At 41.5% G+C, this 20,458-nt stretch overlaps 1 protein-coding gene across 6 annotated transcripts in view; it reads right to left on the reverse strand.

The window, feature by feature from the left end:
• LOC139757171 (sodium-dependent neutral amino acid transporter B(0)AT3) overlaps positions 1–20,458 on the reverse strand; it is a 242,905-nt gene that overhangs the window by 41,930 nt on the left and 180,517 nt on the right. For all 6 annotated transcript variants that reach the window (XM_071677294.1, XM_071677296.1, XM_071677293.1 and 3 more), the window contains 2 exons: positions 14,687–15,009; positions 13,996–14,196 (listed from right to left, as the gene is read on the reverse strand). In XM_071677294.1, the coding sequence (XP_071533395.1) occupies positions 13,996–14,196; positions 14,687–15,009 (524 nt within the window). The remainder of the gene's footprint in view (positions 1–13,995; positions 14,197–14,686; positions 15,010–20,458) is intronic.

The following is a 20,458-nucleotide window of genomic DNA, read 5'->3' on the forward strand; positions in this document are numbered from 1 at the left end:
TCTTTCCTCATTCATTCTCTCCATGTGACCAAACCGTCTTCTGCTCTCTCAACCACACTCCTTTTATTACCACACAACTCTCTTACCCTTTCATTACCTATTTGATCAAACCACCTCACACCACACATTGTCCTCAAACATCTCATTTGCAACACATCCACCCTCCTCCGCACATCTCTATCTATAGCCCACGCCTCGCAACCATACAACATTGCTGGAACCACTATTCCTTCAAACATACCCATTTTTGCTTTCGGAGACAATGTTCTCGACTTCCACACATTCTTCAAGGCTCCCAGGATTTTCGCCCCCTCCCCCACCCTATGATTCACTTCCGCTTCCATGGTTCCATCCGCTGCCAGATCCACTCCCAGATATTTAAAACACTTTACTTCCTCCAGTTTTTCTCCATTCAAACTTACCTCCCATTTGACTTGACTCTCAACCCTCCTGTACCTAATAACCTTGCTCTTATTCACATTTACTCTTAACTTTCTCCTTTCACACACTTTACCAAATTCAGTCACCAGCTTCTGCAGTTTCTCACATGAATCAGCCACCAGCGCTGTATCATCAGCGAACAACAACTGACTCACTTCCCAAGCTCTCTCATCCACAACAGACTGAATACTTGCCCCTCTTTCCAAAACTCTTGCATTCACCTCCCTAACAACCCCATCCATAAACAAATTAAACAACCATGGAGACATCACACATCCCTGCTGCAAACCTACATTCACTGAGAACCAATCACTTTCCTCTCTTCCTACACGTACACATGCCTTACATCCTCGATAAAAACTTTTCACTGCTTCTTACAACTTGCCTCCCACACCATATATTCTTAGTATCTTCCACAGAGCATCTCTATCAACTCTATCATATGCCTTCTCCAGATCCATAAATGCTACATACAAATCCATTTGCTTTTCTAAGTATTTCTCACATACATTCTTCAAAGCAAACACCTGATCCACACATCCTCTACCACTTCTGAAACCACATTGCTCTTCCCTAATCTGATGCTCTGTACATGCCTTCATCCTCTTAATCAATACCCTCCCATATAATTTACCAGGAATACTCAACAAACTTATACTTCTGTAATTTGAGCACTCACTCTTATCCCCTTTGCCTTTATACAATGGCACTATGCACGCATTCCGCCAATCCTCAGGCACCTCACCATGAATCATACATACATTAAATAACCTTACCAACCAGTCAACAATACAATATATATATATATATATATATATATATATATATATATATATATATATATATATATATATATATGGAGGGAACGAGGAGAAGAGGGAGACCAAATTGGAGGTGGAAAGATGGAGTGAAAAAGATTTTGTGTGATCGGGGCCTGAAAATGCAGGAGGGTGAAAGGAGGGCAAAGAACAGAGTGAATTGGATCGATGTGGTATACCGGGATTGACGTGCTGTCAGTGGATTTAATCAAGGCATGTGTATGGGGGTGGGTTTTGCCATTTCTTTCGTCTGTTTCCTTGCGCTACCTCGCAAACGCGGGAGACAGCGACAAAGCAAAAAAAAAAAAATATATATATATATATATATATATATATATATATCCCTGGGGATAGGGGAGAAAGAATACTTCCCACGTATTCCCTGCGTGTCGTAGAAGGCGACTAAAAGGGGAGGGAGCGGGGGGCTGGAAATCCTCCCCTCTCACTTTTTTTTTTAATTTTCCAAAAGAGGGAACAGAGAAGGGGCCCAGGTGAGGACATTCCCTCAAGGGCCCAGTCCTCTGTTCTCAACGCTACCTCGCTAATGCGGGAAATGGCAAATAGTATGAAAGAAAAGAAAGATATATATATATATATATATATATATATATATATATATATATATATATATATATATATATATATATATATATATTTTTTTTTTTTTTTTTTTTTTTTTTTTTTTTTTATACTTGTCGCTGTCTCCCGCGTTTGCGAGGTAGCGCAAGGAAACAGACGAAAGAAATGGCCCAACCCCCCCCCCCATACACATGTACATACACACGTCCACACACGCAAATATACATACCTACACAGCTTTCCATGGTTTACCCCAGACGCTTCACATGCCTTGATTCAATCCACTGACAGCACGTCAACCCCTGTATACCACATGACTCCAATTCACTCTATTCCTTGCCCTCCTTTCACCCTCCTGCATGTTCAGGCCCCGATCACACAAAATCTTTTTCACTCCATCTTTCCACCTCCAATTTGGTCTCCCTCTTCTCCTCGTTCCCTCCACCTCCGACACATATATCCTCTTGGTCAATCTCTCCTCACTCATTCTCTCCATGTGCCCAAACCATTTCAAAACACCCTCTTCTGCTCTCTCAACCACGCTCTTTTTATTTCCACACATCTCTCTTACCCTTACGTTACTTACTCGATCAAACCACCTCACACCACACATTGTCCTCAAACATCTCATTTCCAGCACATCCATCCTCCTGCGCACATCTCTATCCATAGCCCACGCCTCGCAACCATACAACATTGTTGGAACCACTATTCCCTCAAACATACCCATTTTTGCTTTCCGAGATAATGTTCTCGACTTCCACACATTTTTCAAGGCTCCCAAAATTTTCGCCCCCTCCCCCACCCTATGATCCACTTCCGCTTCCATGGTTCCATCCGCTGACAGATCCACTCCCAGATATCTAAAACACTTCACTTCCTCCAGTTTTTCCCCATTCAAACTCACCTCCCAATTGACTTGACCCTCACCCCTACTGTACCTAATAACCTTGCTCTTATTCACATTTACTCTCAACTTTCTTCTTCCACACACTTTACCAAACTCAGTCACCAGCTTCTGCAGTTTCTCACATGAATCAGCCACCAGCGCTGTATCATCAGCGAACAACAACTGACTCACTTCCCAAGCTCTCTCATCCCCAACAGACTTCATACTTGCCCCTCTTTCCAGGACTCTTGCATTTACCTCCCTTACAACCCCATCCATAAACAAATTAAACAACCATGGAGACATCACACACCCCTGCCGCAAAATATATATATATTTTTTTTTTTTTTTTTTTTTTTTATACTTTGTCGCTGTCTCCCGCGTTTGCGAGGTAGCGCAAGGAAACAGACGAAAGAAATGGCCAACCCCCCCATACACATGTACATACACACGTCCACACACGCAAATATACATACCTACACAGCTTTCCATGGTTTACCCCGGACGCTTCACATGCCTTGATTCAATCCACTGACAGCACGTCAACCCTGTATACCACATCGCTCCAATTCACTCTATTCTTGCCCTCCTTTCATCACCCCTGCATGTTACAGGCCCCGATCACACAAAATCCTTTTCACTCCATCTTTCCACCTCCAATTTGGTCTCCCTCTTCTCCTCGTTCCCTTCACCTCCGACACATATATCCTCTTGGTCAATCTTTCCTCACTCATTCTCTCCATGTGCCCAAACCATTTCAAAACACCCTCTTCTGCTCTCTCAACCACCTCTTTTTTTTCCACACATCTCTCTTACCTTACGTTACTCACTCGATCAAACCACCTCACACCACACATTGTCCTTAAACATCTCATTTCCAGCACATCCATCCTCCTGCGCACAACTCTATCCATAGCCACGCCTCGCAACCATACAACATTGTTGGAACTACTATTCCTTCAAACATACCCATTTTTGCTTTCCGGATAATGTTCTCGACTTCCACACATTTTTCAAGGCTCCCAAAATTTTCGCCCCCTCCCCCACCCTATGATCCACTTCCGCTTCCATGGTTCCATCCGCTGACAGATCCACTCCCAGATATCTAAAACACTTCACTTCCTCCAGTTTTTCTCCATTCAAACTCACCTCCCAATTGACCTGACCCTCAACCCTACTGTACCTAATAACCTTGCTCTTATTCACATTTACTCTTAACTTTCTTCTTCCACACACTTTACCAAACTCAGTCACCAGCTTCTGCAGTTTCTCACATGAATCCGCCACCAGCGCTGTATCATCAGCGAACAACAACTGACTCACTTCCCAAGCTCTCTCATCCCCAACAGACTTCATACTTGCCCCTCTTTCCAAAAACTCTTGCAATTTACCTCCCTAACAACCCCATCCATAAACAAATAAAAACAAAAACCATGAGACATCACACACCCCTGCCGCAAACCTACATTCACTGAGAACCAATCACTTTCCTCTTCCTACATGTACACATGCCTTACATCCTCGATAAAAACTTTTCACTGCTTCTAACAACTTTCCTCCCACACCATATATTCTTAATACCTTCCACAGAGCATCTCTATCAACTCTATCATATGCCTTCTCCAGATCCATAAATGCTACATACAAATCCATTTGCTTTTCTAAGTATTTCTCACATACATTCTTCAAAGCAAACACCTGATCCACACATCCTCTACCACTTCTGAAACCACACTGCTCTTCCCCAATATGGTGTGGGAGGAAAGTTGTTAGAAGTAGTGAAAAGTTTTTATCGAGGATGTAAGGCATGTGTACGTGTAGGAAGAGAGGAAAGTGATTGGTTCTCAGTGAATGTAGGTTTGCGGCAGGGTGTGTGATGTCTCCATGGTTGTTTAATTTGTTTATGGATGGGGTTTGTTAGGGAGGTAAATGCAAGAGTTTTGGAAAGAGGGGCAAGTATGAAGTCTGTTGGGATGAGAGAGCTTGGAAGTGAGTCAGTTGTTGTTCGCTGATGATACAGCGCTGGTGGCTGATTCATGTGAGAAACTGCAGAAGCTGGTGACTGAGTTTGGAAAAGTGTGTGGAAGAAGAAAGTTAAGAGTAAATGTGAATAAGAGCAAGGTTATTAGGTACAGTAGGGTTGAGGGTCAAGTCAATTGGGAGGTGATTTGAATGGAGAAAAACTGGAGGAAGTGAAGTGTTTTAAATATCTGGAGTGGATCTGGCAGCGGATGGAACCATGGAAGCGGAAGTGGATCATAGGGTGGGGAGGGGCGAAAATCCTGGGGGCCTTGAAGAATGTGTGGAAGTCGAGAACATTATCTCGGAAAGCAAAAATTGGGTATGTTTGAAGGAATAGTGGTTCCAACAATGTTGTATGGTTGCGAGGCGTGGGCTATGGATAGAGTTGTGCGCAGGAGGATGGATGTGCTGGAAATGAGATGTTTGAGGACAATGTGTGGTGTGAGGTGGTTTGATCGAGTGAGTAACGTAAGGGTAAGAGAGATGTGTGGAAATAAAAAGAGCGTGGTTGAGAGAGCAGAAGAGGGTGTTTTGAAGTGGTTTAGGCACATGGAGGATGAGTGAGGAAAGATTGACCAAGAGGATATATGTGTCGGAGGTGGAGGGAACAAGGAGAAGTGGGAGACCAAATTGGAGGTGGAAAGATGGAGTGAAAAAGATTTTGTGTGATCGGGGCCTGAACATGCAGGAGGGTGAAAGGAGGGCAAGGAATAGAGTGAATTGGAGCGATGTGGTATACCGGGGTTGACGTGCTGTCAGTGGATTGAATCAAGGCATGTGAAGCGTCTGGGTAAACCATGGAAAGCTGTGTAGGTATGTATATTTGCTGTGTGGACGTATGTATATACATGTGTATGGGGGGGTTGGGCCATTTCTTTCGTCTGTTTCCTTGCGCTAACCTCGCAAACGCGGGAGACAGCGACAAAGTATAAAAAAAATAATAATATATATATATATATATAATATATATTATCCCTGGGGATAGGGGAGAAAGAATACTTCCCAAGTATTCCCTGCTGTCGTAGAAGGTGACTAAAAGGGGAGGTAGCAGGGGGCTGGAAATCCTCCCCTCTTGTTTTTTTTTTAATTTTTCCAAAAGAAGGAACAGAGAAGGGTCCAGTGTGAGGATATTCCCTCAGAGAGCCCAGTCCTCTGTTCTTAACACTACCTTGCTAATGCGGGAAATGGCAAATAGTTTGAAATATTTTATTTATGTATTATTTATTTTGCTTTGTCGCTGTCTCCCACATTAGCGAAGTAGCGCAAGGAAACAGACAAAATATGGCCCAACCCATCCAAACACATGTATATACATACATGTCCACACATGCAAAAATACATACCTATACATCTCAATGTATACATATATATACACAAACAGACATATACAATATACACATGTACATAATTCATGCTGTCTGCCTTTATTTATTCCCATCACCACCCCGCCACACATGAAATACAACCCCCTCACCCTGCATGTGCGCGAGGTAGTGAAGGATGAGACAACAAAGGCCACATTCGTTCACACTCAGTCTCTAGCTGTCATGTAATAATGCACCGAAACCACAGCTCCCTTTCCACATCCCTTACCCCAGACGCTTCACATGTCCTGGTTCAATCAGTTGACAAAACCATTTCAAAACACCCTCTTCTGCTCTCTCAACCACACTCTTTTTACTACCACACATCTCTCTTACCCTATCATTACTTACTCATCAAACCACCTCACACCACATATTGTCCTCAAACATCTCATTTCCAGCACATCTATCCTGAGGATGGGAGAAAGAATACTTCCCACATAATTCCCTGCGTGTCGTAGAAGGCGACTAAAAGGGAGGGAGCAGAGGCTGGAAATCCTCCCTCTCGTTTTTTTTTTAATTTTTCCAAAAGAGGGAACAGAGAAGGTGCCAGTGAGGATATTCCCTCAAAAGCCCAGTTGTCTGTTCTTAACGCTACCTTACTAAACGTGGGAAATAGTTAATAGTATGAAAGAAAGATATACATAGTGCTAGGAAAAAACAAAGGCCACATTGTTCACACTCAGTCTCTAGCTGTCATGTATAATGCACCGAAACCACTGCTCCCTTTCCGCATCAAGGCATCACAAAATTCCATGGTTTACCCAGACGCTTCACATGCCCTGGTTCAATCCACTGACAGCATGTCGACCCCAGTATACCACATCGTTCCAATTCACTCTATTCCTTGTACGCCTTTCACCCTGCTGCATGTTCAGGCCCCGATCACTCAAAATCTTTTTCACTCCATCCTTCCACCTCCAATTTTGTCTCCCACTTCTCCTCATTCCCTCCATCTCTGACATATACACCCTCTTTGTCAATCTTTCCTCATTCATTCCTCCATGTGACCAAACCGTCTTCTGCTCTCTCAACCACACTCCTTTTATTACCACACAACTCTCTTACCCTTTCATTACCTATTTGATCAAACCACCTCACACCACACATTGTCCTCAAACATCTCATTTGCAACACATCCACCCTCCTCCGCACATCTCTATCTATAGCCCACGCCTCGCAACCATACAACTTTGCTGGAACACTATTCCTTCAAACATACCCATTTTTGCTTTCGGAGACAATGTTCTCGACTTCCACACATTCTTCAAGGCTCCCAGGATTTTCGCCCCCTCCCCCACCCTATGATTCACTTCCGCTTCCATGGTTCCATCCGCTGCCAGATCCACTCCCAGATATTTAAAACACTTTACTTCCTCCAGTTTTTCTCCATTCAAACTTACCTCCCATTTGACTTGACTCTCAACCCTCCTGTACCTAATAACCTTGCTCTTATTCACATTTACTCTTAACTTCTCCTTTCACACACTTTACCAAATTCAGTCACCAGCTTCTGCAGTTTCTCACATGAATCAGCCACCAGCGCTGTATCATCAGCGAACAACAACTGACTCACTCCCAAGCTCTCTCATCCACAACAGACTGAATACTTGCCCCTCTTTCCAAAACTCTTGCATTCACCTCCCTAACAACCCCATCCATAAACAAATTAAACAACCATGGAGACATCACACATCCCTGCTGCAAACCTACATTCACTGAGAACCAATCACTTTCCTCTCTTCCTACACGTACACATGCCTTACATCCTCGATAAAAACTTTCACTGCTTCTTACAACTTGCCTCCCACACCATATATTCTTAGTATCTTCCACAGAGCATCTCTATCAACTCTATCATATGCCTTCTCCAGATCCATAAATGCTACATACAAATCCATTTGCTTTTCTAAGTATTTCTCACATACATTCTTCAAAGCAAACACCTGATCCACACATCCTCTACCACTTCTGAAACCACATTGCTCTTCCCTAATCTGATGCTCTGTACATGCCTTCATCCTCTTAATCAATACCCTCCCATATAATTTACCAGGAATACTCAACAAACTTATACTTCTGTAATTTGAGCACTCACTCTTATCCCCTTTGCCTTTATACAATGGCACTATGCACGCATTCCGCCAATCCTCAGGCACCTCACCATGAGTCATACATACATTAAATAACCTTACCAACCAGTCAACAATACAATATATATATATATATATATATATATATATATATAATATATATATATATATATATATATATATATGGAGGGAACGAGGAGAAGAGGGAGACCAAATTGGAGGTGGAAAGATGGAGTGAAAAAGATTTTGTGTGATCGGGGCCTGAAAAATGCAGGAGGGTGAAAGGAGGGCAAAGAACAGAGTGAATTGGATCGATGTGGTATACCGGGATTGACGTGCTGTCAGTGGATTTAATCAAGGCATGTGTAGGGGGTGGGTTTTGCCATTTCTTTCGTCTGTTTCCTTGCGCTAACCATCGCAAACGCGGGAGACAGCGACAAAGCAAAAAAAAAAAAATATATATATTATATATATATATATATATATATATCCCTGGGGATAGGGGAGAAAGAATACTTCCCACGTATTCCCTGCGTGTCGTAGAAGGCGACTAAAAGGGGAGGGAGCGGGGGGCTGGAAATCCTCCCCTCTCACTTTTTTTTTTAATTTTTCCAAAAGAGGGAACAGAGAAGGGCCCAGGTGAGGACATTCCCTCAAGGGCCCAGTCCTCTGTTCTCAACGCTACCTCGCTAATGCGGAAATGGCAAATAGTATGAAAGAAAAGAAAAATATATATATATATATATATATATATATATATATATATATATATATATATATATATAAATATATATATATATATATATTTTTTTTTTTTTTTTTTTTTTTTTTTTTTTTTTATACTTTGTCGCTGTCTCCCGCGTTTGCGAGGTAGCGCAAGGAAACAGACGAAAGAAATGGCCCAACCCCCCCCCCCATACACATGTACATACACACGTCCACACACGCAAATATACATACCTACACAGCTTTCCATGGTTTACCCCAGACGCTTCACATGCCTTGATTCAATCCACTGACAGCACGTCAACCCCTGTATACCACATGACTCCAATTCACTCTATTCCTTGCCCTCCTTTCACCCTCCTGCATGTTCAGGCCCCGATCACACAAAATCTTTTCACTCCATCTTTCCACCTCCAATTTGGTCTCCCTCTTCTCCTCGTTCCCTCCACCTCCGACACATATATCCTCTTGGTCAATCTCTCCTCACTCATTCTCTCCATGTGCCCAAACCATTTCAAAACACCCTCTTCTGCTCTCTCAACCACGCTCTTTTTATTTCCACACATCTCTCTTACCCTTACGTTACTTACTCGATCAAACCACCTCACACCACACATTGTCCTCAAACATCTCATTTCCAGCACATCCATCCTCTGCGCACATCTCTATCCATAGCCCACGCCTCGCAACCATACAACATTGTTGGAACCACTATTCCCTCAAACATACCCATTTTTGCTTTCCGAGATAATGTTCTCGACTTCCACACATTTTTCAAGGCTCCCAAAATTTTCGCCCCCTCCCCCACCCTATGATCCACTTCCGCTTCCATGGTTCCATCCGCTGACCAGATCCACTCCCAGATATCTAAAACACTTCACTTCCTCCAGTTTTTTCCCCATTCAAACTCACCTCCCAATTGACTTGACCCTCACCCCTACTGTACCTAATAACCTTGCTCTTATTCACATTTACTCTCAACTTTCTTCTTCCACACACTTTACCAAACTCAGTCACCAGCTTCTGCAGTTTCTCACATGAATCAGCCACCAGCGCTGTATCATCAGCGAACAACAACTGACTCACTTCCCAAGCTCTCTCATCCCCAACAGACTTCATACTTGCCCCTCTTTCCAGGACTCTTGCATTTACCTCCCTTACAACCCCATCCATAAACAAATTAAACAACCATGGAGACATCACACACCCCTGCCGCAAAATATATATATATTTTTTTTTTTTTTTTTTTTTTTATACTTTGTCGCTGTCTCCCGCGTTTGCGAGGTAGCGCAAGGAAACAGACGAAAGAAATGGCCCAACCCCCCCCATACACATGTACATACACACGTCCACACACGCAAATATACATACCTACACAGCTTTCCATGGTTTACCCCGGACGCTTCACATGCCTTGATTCAATCCACTGACAGCACGTCAACCCCTGTATACCACATCGCTCCAATTCACTCTATTCCTTGCCCTCCTTTCACCCTCCTGCATGTTCAGGCCCCGATCACACAAAATCCTTTTCACTCCATCTTTCCACCTCCAATTTGGTCTCCCTCTTCTCCTCGTTCCCTTCACCTCCGACACATATATCCTCTTGGTCAATCTTTCCTCACTCATTCTCTCCATGTGCCCAAACCATTTCAAAACACCCTCTTCTGCTCTCTCAACCACGCTCTTTTTATTTCCACACATCTCTCTTACCCTTACGTTACTTACTCGATCAAACCACCTCACACCACACATTGTCCTTAAACATCTCATTTCCAGCACATCCATCCTCCTGCGCACAACTCTATCCATAGCCCACGCCTCGCAACCATACAACATTGTTGGAACTACTATTCCTTCAAACATACCCATTTTGCTTTCCGGGATAATGTTCTCGACTTCCACACATTTTTCAAGGCTCCCAAAATTTTCGCCCCCTCCCCCACCCTATGATCCACTTCCGCTTCCATGGTTCCATCCGCTGACAGATCCACTCCCAGATATCTAAAACACTTCACTTCCTCCAGTTTTTCTCCATTCAAACTCACCTCCCAATTGACCTGACCCTCAACCCTACTGTACCTAATAACCTTGCTCTTATTCACATTTACTCTTAACTTTCTTCTTCCACACACTTTACCAAACTCAGTCACCAGCTTCTGCAGTTTCTCACATGAATCCGCCACCAGCGCTGTATCATCAGCGAACAACAACTGACTCACTTCCCAAGCTCTCTCATGCCCAACAGACTTCATACTTGCCCCTCTTTCCAAGACTCTTGCATTTACCTCCCTAACAACCCCATCCATAAACAAATTAAACAACCATGGAGACAAATATATATATATATATATACATATATATATATATATATATATATATATATACATATATATATTTTTTTTCATACTATTTGCTATTTCCCACGTTAGTGAGGCAGCGTTAAGAAGAGAGGACTGAGCTTTTGAGGGAATATATTACAAACAAAGACCCATCCACTAATATATACATACACACACATACTTGTACATATACACATATACATACAAATACACAGACATATACATATATACACAGGTACATATTCATACTTGTTTGACTTCGTCCATTCATGATGCCATCCTGCCATACAGGAAACAGCATCACCACCCCCTGCGTCAGAAAGGTAGTGCCAAAAAACAGACAAAAAAAGACCACATTCGCTCACACTCATTCTCTAGGCTTCATGTGTAATGCACCAAAATCACAGTTCTCTATCCACATCAAGGCCCAACAGACCTTTCCATGGCTTACTCCAGATGTTTCACGTGCTAACCCTAGTATACCACAATGTTCCAGTTCACTCTATTCCTTGCATGCCTCTCACCCTTATGCATGTTCAGGCCACAATCACTCAAAATCTTTTTCACTCTATCCCTCCACCTCCAATTAGGTCTCCCACTTCTCCTTGTTCCCTCCACCTCTGACACATAAATCCTCTTTGTCAACCTTTCCTCACTCATCTGTTCCATATGTCCAAACCATTTCAACACACATCTCTGTTACCCTTTCATTACTTACTCGATCAAACCACCTCACACCACATATTGTCCGCATACAATTGATTTCCAACACATCCATCCTCCTCCATACAATCTTATCTAAAGCCCATGCCTCACAACCATATAATATTGTTGGAACTACTATTCCTTCAAACATACCCATATTTGCTCCCTGAGATAACGTCCTCTCTTTTCACACATTCTTCATCGCTCCCAGAGCCTTCGCCTCCTCTCCCACCCTAAGATTCATTTCTGCTTCCATGGTTCCTTTTGCTGTTAAGTCCACTCCCAAATATCTAAAACACTTCACTTCCTCCAATTTTTCTCCATTCTAACTTATATCCCAAATGACTTGTCCCTCAACCCTACTGAACCTCATAACCTTACTCTAATTCACATTTACTCTTAACTTTCTCCTTTTACACACTTTTCCAAACTCAGTCACCAACTACCAACTTCTGCAGTTTCTCACTTGAATCAGCCTCCAGTGCTGTATCATTAGTGAACAACAACTGACTCATTTCTTAGGTCCTCTCATACCAACAGACTGCATACTCACCCCTCTCCAAAACTCTTGCATTTACCTCCCTAACCACCATGGTGTTAGGCAGGGTGGCATCGGGAATAAATGACGGTGAGCAAGTATGAATATGTACGTGTATATATGTGTGTGTGTATGCATGTGTATATATACATATGTGTTTATGTACGTGTATGTGCATATATGTATGTGTATATGAGCAGAGGTATCTTTATTTACAGTACATCTACATGGTTTTTGCACTCAGATGCATATGTCATAAGGATGTTTTAATATTTCACTCATAAGCAATATGACTAAAGATCATCATTCTTAAGAATTCAGGGAAAGAATATGTAGTTCAAAGACACAAACCCAACAGCATAGGAGTATTCAAATGTCATTTGACACCCTTATCAAGCAACTAGTTACAAACAGTGCTATCCAATCTACTCTGTTGTAGCAAAAATTCAGGTCCCTCAACCTGCTGCCATGTTCAGTTGCTGTATCTTATTCATATTCATTTATTTCCACACTGATTCCTGTAGTCATTTCTGTGATATAACGAAGGGAAGACTGTGAATGATCTGGATGGATGGTGTGAAGGTGGCTTTGGGGTAACAAGGCCTGAAGATTTGGGAGGGTGAAAGGCATGCATAAGACAGAGTGAAATGGATCAATAGGATATATGAGGGGTGATCATTATGAATGAGCTCAACCAGGCACCTGAAAAAATGAATATAAATCATGGAATGGTCTGGGGCTTAGCTGTGGATGGCAGGCTATGGTTTCAGCACATTAGAAACTTAGAAGGAAAAGGAAGTATGGAGTTAGTTAAGTAATCCTCAGGGTATCAGGACCTAAACATTTCAGAGGGCAAAAGGCATACACTGGATCAAAATGAATTAGAGTGATGTGGTACAGGAGGCAACACTATAACTGGGGTGAACTGGGGTTAGATGGTGCTTTTACATAACAGACATAGATTGGATGTGAGCAAGTAAGGCAATAGTTCATCTGGCTTCTGATGCTGCTTCATGAAAGCAGCAGGAAAGGCAACTAATTAAAAAATATCCTATCATTCTCTCTAAATATATCAATACTTCTTCCATCCAGAAAAAATATTTGCTTTCTTTATTCAACAATCAAGTCCACATTCACAATCCTATGTCAGTTTTTGTTTACTGGATAGTACTGTTGGGTCTACAAGTGCTAGATGATGATAAAATTGGGCAATGATATATATGGGTAGATAATGTATATAGGCTTCTTTGTTTGCAGAGGAAAACAATAAAACAAAAAAGTAAAAACATTATGATGAACATCTGATTGTCCATCACTACTCTGTGGAGCTTGAATAATATATGGTAAATAATAGTCATACCAATGTGCAATTTCAAAAAGAGATGTACACAAGAACAGCAAGTTGCTGATTAATTCAAGAAAATCTAACTCAGACTCATGCTCAAGTTAAGAATAAATATAACATCACATCAACTTACCTCTTCACCCTTGATCATGCCTTGAGTAGAAATAGTTGTCTCTACTCTCTTAATTGATGCCTGGTGGATGTTAGTATCAAATCGAATACACTGCCATCGCCGCATGAAGTAAACAACGGGGATAGGAAGGAAGCCACCCATCAGAAGCAACAGGCATACAAACATAGCCCAGCCTGGGTAAGCCTGCTTAACAGCATTACCCTATGGAAAAAATAAATTTGTTGAAAAATGTACATAATGTTTCAAAAGATAAACATACTCAAACTCTAGTAACTAACCTTTAATCTAGTTAGATTATGATAAACATGTCAAAATTTGGAGTCTGGGCTTTGAGGTCTAAATCAATATGGCTTCACCAGTTTCTCCATCTATCTACATCCTAATTAATTTCTTCCCTTATAAAACACCTGTACAAAGCCTTCTATGTAAAACAAGATCTTTACACCTTTCTTATTTCATAAAAAATAAATTTTCACACACATTCCTACACTGTGTAATCCCAAACTACTGTTGAGCTATTTCAAATCTATTCCTGTTCGCCTCAATCACAAATATCTTTAGTCATTCTTTACAACAAGATTTTCTTAAGTTAGTGTTGTACAGTTCAGTCATATTTGCTTACATTCATGCATAGACTAAACAAGGTCATGATCAATTTTAAACAAATAGTTGTTTTAAGACAGATACTTACCATTTCAGCCTGCCATGCAGGGTAATCTGGGGGATGAGTTATTCTGAAGATGACAGATGCCACCACAATTGTGAAGATTGTAATGGGAGATATGAAGCGCCACGTTGCTTGCCAATAAATTCCAGGTCGCTCACCAATCATCTTTTCAATGTCATCCGAAAATTTCTTGTGGCCATACACATAAGAAATCACTACTGTCTCAAAGAAGGCAATGACAATTAAGCCCATGGAACCAGCAAAGGTATCAAACATGCCGACCCAATATTCACCAGCACCCGTGCAGAAAATCAAGCCGATCAGTAAGCTGGACAAGCACACACATCCTGAGGAGGCAAAATTACTGTCATCATTTCCATTTCAAAAATATCTCTCTGCATGTGATGTTACAACTGAGGGTGAATTGGAAGGCATGGGTCCCTGGTATAACAGAACATGGAAAAAAGTTTGTTAAATTATGTGCTGAAAGAAGAATGATGATTGGAAATGCATGTATCAAGAGAAGTTACATTCATAAGTATTCATGGGTGAATAGGGTGGGGGACCAATGGGAATTACTGAATCATGCTAAATGATCATCTCTTGGTAGAGACAAATAACCTTTGATTGGCTCATGTCTTGTCCATATAATGAACAGAACAAAGTGAACATGCTTGGAAAAGTGGCCTGTGTGCAGAAATACAGGGGCTCCTCACTTTTCACTGCTCATTTTTTTGCTATTTCACCTGTTTCACTGGCAAACAGAATTAACAAATACATTATAATGCATCAAACAAACATGAAATAATCTTTTCTTATTATACTTTGTCGCTGTCTCCCACGTAAGCGAGGTAGCGCAAGGAAACAGAAAAAAAGAATGGCCTAACCCACCCACATACACATGTATATATATATATATATATATACACGTCCACACATGCATATACACATACCTATACATTTCAACGTATACATAAATATACATACACAGACATATACATATATACACATGTACATAATTCATACTTGCTGCCTTTATTAATTCCCGTCGCCAACCCACCACACATGAAATGATAACCCCCTCCTCCCGCATGCATGGGAGGTAGCGCTACGAGAAGACAACAAAGGCCACATTCATTCACACTCAGTCTCTAGCTGTCATGTATAATGCACCTAAACCACTGCTCCCTTTCTACATCCAGGCACCACAAAACTTTTCATGGTTTACCCCAGACGCTTCACATGCCCTGGTTCAATCCACTGACAGCATGTCGACCCTGGTATACCACATCGTTCCAATTCTCTCTATTCCTTGCACGCCTTTCACCCTCCTGCATGTTCAGGCCCTTATCGCTCAAAATCTTTTTCACTCCATCTTTCCACCTCCAATTTGGTCTCCCACTTCTCCTCGTTCCCTCCACCTCTGACACATATATCCTCTTTGTCAACCTTTCCTCACTCATTCTCTCCATGTGATGAAACCATTTCAAAACACACTCTTCTGCTCTCACAACCACACTCTTTTTATTACCACACATCTCTCTTACCCTTTCATTACTTAATCAAACCACCTCATACAACATATTGTCCTCAAACATCTCATTTCCAACACATGCACCCTCCTCTGCACAACTCTATCTATAGCCCATGCCTCGCAACCATATAACATTGTTGGAACCACTATTCCTTCAAACATACCCATTTATGCTTTCTGAGATAATGGTCTCGCCTTCCACACATTTTTCAACACTACCAGAACTTTTGCCCCCTTCCCCACACTGTGACTCACTTCTGCTTCCATGGTTCCATCCGCTGCCAAATCCACTCCCAGATATCTAAAACACCTCACTTCCTCCAGCTTTTCTCCATTCAAATTTATCTCCCAATTGACTTGTCCCTCAACCCTACTGTACCTAACAAACTTGCTCTTATTCACATTTACTCTTAGCTTTCTTCTTTCACACACTTCAAGAAACTCAGTCACTAGCTTCTCCAATTTCTCACCCGAATCAGCCACTAGCGCTGTATCATCAGCAAACAAATGACTCACTTCCCAAGCCCTCTCATCCACAACGGACAGCATACTTGCCCCTCTCTCCAAAACTCTTGCATTCACCTCCCTAACAACCCTATCTATAGACAAATCAAACAACCATGGAGACATCACGCACCCCTGCCGCAAAGCAACATTCACTGAGAACCAATCATTTTCCTCTCTTCCTACTCATACACATACCTTACATCTTCAATAAAAGTTTTCACTGCTAGCAACTTGCCTCCCACAACATATATTCTTAATACCTTTCATAGAGCATTTCTATCAACCCTATCATATGCCTTCTCCAGTTCCATAAATGCTACATACAAATCCATTTGATTTTCTAAGTATTTCTCACATATATTCTTCAAAGCAAACACCTGATCCACACATCCTCTACCACTTCTGAAATCACACTTCTCTTCCCAAATCTGATGCTCTGTACATGCTTTCACCCTCTCAATCAATACCCTCCCATATAATTTCCCAGGAATACTCAACAAACTTATACCTCTGTAATTTGAGCACTCACCTTTATCCCCTTTGCCTCTGAACAATGGCACTATACATGCATTCTACCAATCCTCAAGCACCTCACCATGAGTCATACATACATTAAATATCCTTACCAACCAGTGAACAACACAGTCACCCCAAATACCATCCAAACCCGCCGCCTTTCTGGCTTTCATCTTCCGCAAAACTTTTACTACCTCTTCTCTGTTTACCAAATCAATCTCCCTAACCCTCTCACTTCGCACACCACTTCGACCAAAACACGCTATATCTGCCACTCTGTCATTTAGCACATTCAACAAACCTTCAAAATACTCACTCCATCTCCTTCTCACATCACTACTAAATGTTATTACCTCCCCATTAGCCCCCTTCACTGATGTTCCCATGTGTTCTCTTGTCTTACGCACTTTCTTTATCTCCTTCCAAAGCATCTTTTTATTCTCCCTAAAGTTTAATGATACTCTCTCACTCCAACTCTCATTTGCCCTCTTTTCACCTCTTGCACCTTTCTCTTGACCTGCCTCTTTCTTTTATACATCTCCTAGTCATTTGCGCTATTTCCCTGCAAAACTCGTCCAAATGCCTCTCTCTTCTCTTTCAATAATAATCTTACTTCTTCCCACCACTCACTACCCTTTCTAATCTGCCCACCTCCCATGCTTCTCATGCCACAAGCATCTTTTGCATAAGCCATCACTGCTTCCCTAAACACATCCCATTCTTCCCCCACTTCCCTTACATCCTTTGCTCTCACCTTTTTCCATTCTGCACTCAGTCTCTCCTGGTACTTCCTCACACAAGTCTCCTTCCCAAGCTCACTTACTCTCACCACTCTCTTCACCCCAACATTCTCTCTTCTTTTCTGAAAACCTCTACAAATCTTCACCTTTGCCTCCACAAGATAATGATCAGACATCCCTCCAGTTACACCTCTCAGAACATTAACATCCAAAAGTCTGTCTTTCGTGTGCCTATCAATTAACACACAATCCAATAACGCTCTCTGGCCTTCTCTCCTACTTACATATGTATACTTATGTATATCTCTCTTTTCAAACCAGGTATTCTCAGTCACCAGTCCTTTTTCAGCACATAAATCTACAAGCTCTTCACCATTTCCATTTACGACACTGAACACCCCATGTACACCAATTATTCCCTCAACTGCCACATTATTCACCTTTGCATTCAAATCACCCATCACTATAACCCGGTCTCGTGCATCAAAACTACTAACACACTCACTCAGCTGCTCCCAAAACACTTGCCTCCCATGATTTTTCTTCTCATGCTCAGGTGCATAGGCACCAATAATCACCCATCTCTCTCCATCCACTTTCAGGTTTACCCATATCAATCTAGAGTTTACTTTCTTACACTCTATCACATACTCCCACCACTCCTGTTTCAGGAATTAATAAAAACAATTTTTAAACTGAGTATAACAAATTTCAAACTAAATGTATTTTTTCCTCTAAGGCTCAGTCATCTGTTCCTGACAATATCTTGCTCATGCAGGAAATGATGTATATGTATGAAAAAGTATGTAAAAATGCACAGCTGTACTGTACAGTTTATCACACATAAATGAATAAATATGGGCACCACTGGACTCCACCTGCATGTGGTTACACCAAAAGTGGTTGTAACATTGTTAATGAATAAAAAGGAGTACAGTTTTGTAAAGAAACTTCCCTATTCAAAGAAATCTTTCATTCTTCTCATTCTTATTGTAGTGCAGTCTTAAAGCAGCTGAAAACCCATAAAAAGGGTCCAAGATTATATATGATAGATCTTTTTCATATTTCTTTTTTTTTTTATTTTGCAAGTACAACCATATCTTGGATACATGAGGGTAGGTAGTTGGTCATCTGCCATAATAAAGCCTTGACAGACCAAAAATTTATCTGGACCTCAACTTTTCCAGTACATTTCTGAAAAACACCTTTTTGCTTTCCAATCTCTATCACTTTGAAAAAAAACTCCCTTTGTTCACATTTCAATGAAAGAATAAGCTTCAATGTCTAAGCTACATTTTTTTCCAATTTCACAATTTTTTTGTCAGAGCACCATGTATGAAAACTATCACTCCAGTAACACAACTATAAACATTTACTTCCCCTTTAAAAAAGTTCTGGAGAAGTCTGTCCCGATACACTGCAAGGAAAAAATGCAACTGAGTGGGAGATGTATAAAAGAAAGAGACAGGAGGTCAAGAGAAAGGTGCAAGAGGTGAAAAAGAGGGCAAATGACAGTTGGGGTGAGAGAGTATCATTAAATTTAGGGAGAATAAAAAGATGTTCTGGAAGGAGGTAAATAAAGTGCGTAAGACAAGGGAGCAAATGGGAACTTCAGTGAAGGGCGCAAATGGGGAGGTGATAACAAGTAGTGGTGATGTGAGAAGGAGATGGAGTGAGTATTTTGAAGGTTTGTTGAATGAGTTTGATGACAGAGTGGCAGATATAGGGTGTTTTGGTCGAGGTGGTGTGCAAACTGAGAGGGTTAGGGAAAATGATTTGGTAAACAGAGAAGAGGTAGTAAAAGCTTTGCGGAAGATGAAAGCCGGCAAGGCAGCAGGTTTGGATGGTATTGCAGTGGAATTTATTAAAAAAGGGGGTGACTGTATTGTTGACTGGTTGGTTAGGTTTTTTAATGTATGTATGACTCATGGTGAGGTGCCTGAGGATTGGCGGAATGCGTGCATAGTGCCATTGTACAAAGGCAAAGGTGATAAGAGTGAGAGCTCAAATTACAGAGGCATAAGTTTGTTGAGTATTCCTGGTAAATTATATGGGAGGGTATTGATTGAGAGGGTGAAGGCATGTACAGAGCATCAGATTGGGGAAGAGCAGTGTGGTTTCAGAAGTGGTAGAGGATGTGTGGATCAGGTGTTTGCTTTGAAGAATGTATGTGAGAAATACTTAGAAAAGCAAATGGATTTGTATGTAGCATTTATGGATCTGGAGAAGGCATATAATAGAGTTGATAGAGATGCTCTGTGGAAGGTATTAAGAATATATGGTGTGGGAGGCAAGTTGTTAGAAGCAGTGAAAAGTTTTTATCGAGGATGTAAGGCATGTGTACGTGTAGGAAGAGAGGAAAGTGATTGGTTCTCAGTGAATGTAGGTTTGCGGCAGGGGTGTGTGATGTCTCCATGGTTGTTTAATTTGTTTATGGATGGGGTTGTTAGGGAGGTGAATGCAAGAGTTTTGGAAAGAGGGGCAAGTATTCAGTCTGTT

This window comes from Panulirus ornatus, chromosome 25 (assembly GCF_036320965.1).
Source record: "Panulirus ornatus isolate Po-2019 chromosome 25, ASM3632096v1, whole genome shotgun sequence".
Taxonomy (NCBI): Eukaryota; Metazoa; Arthropoda; class Malacostraca; order Decapoda; family Palinuridae; genus Panulirus; species Panulirus ornatus.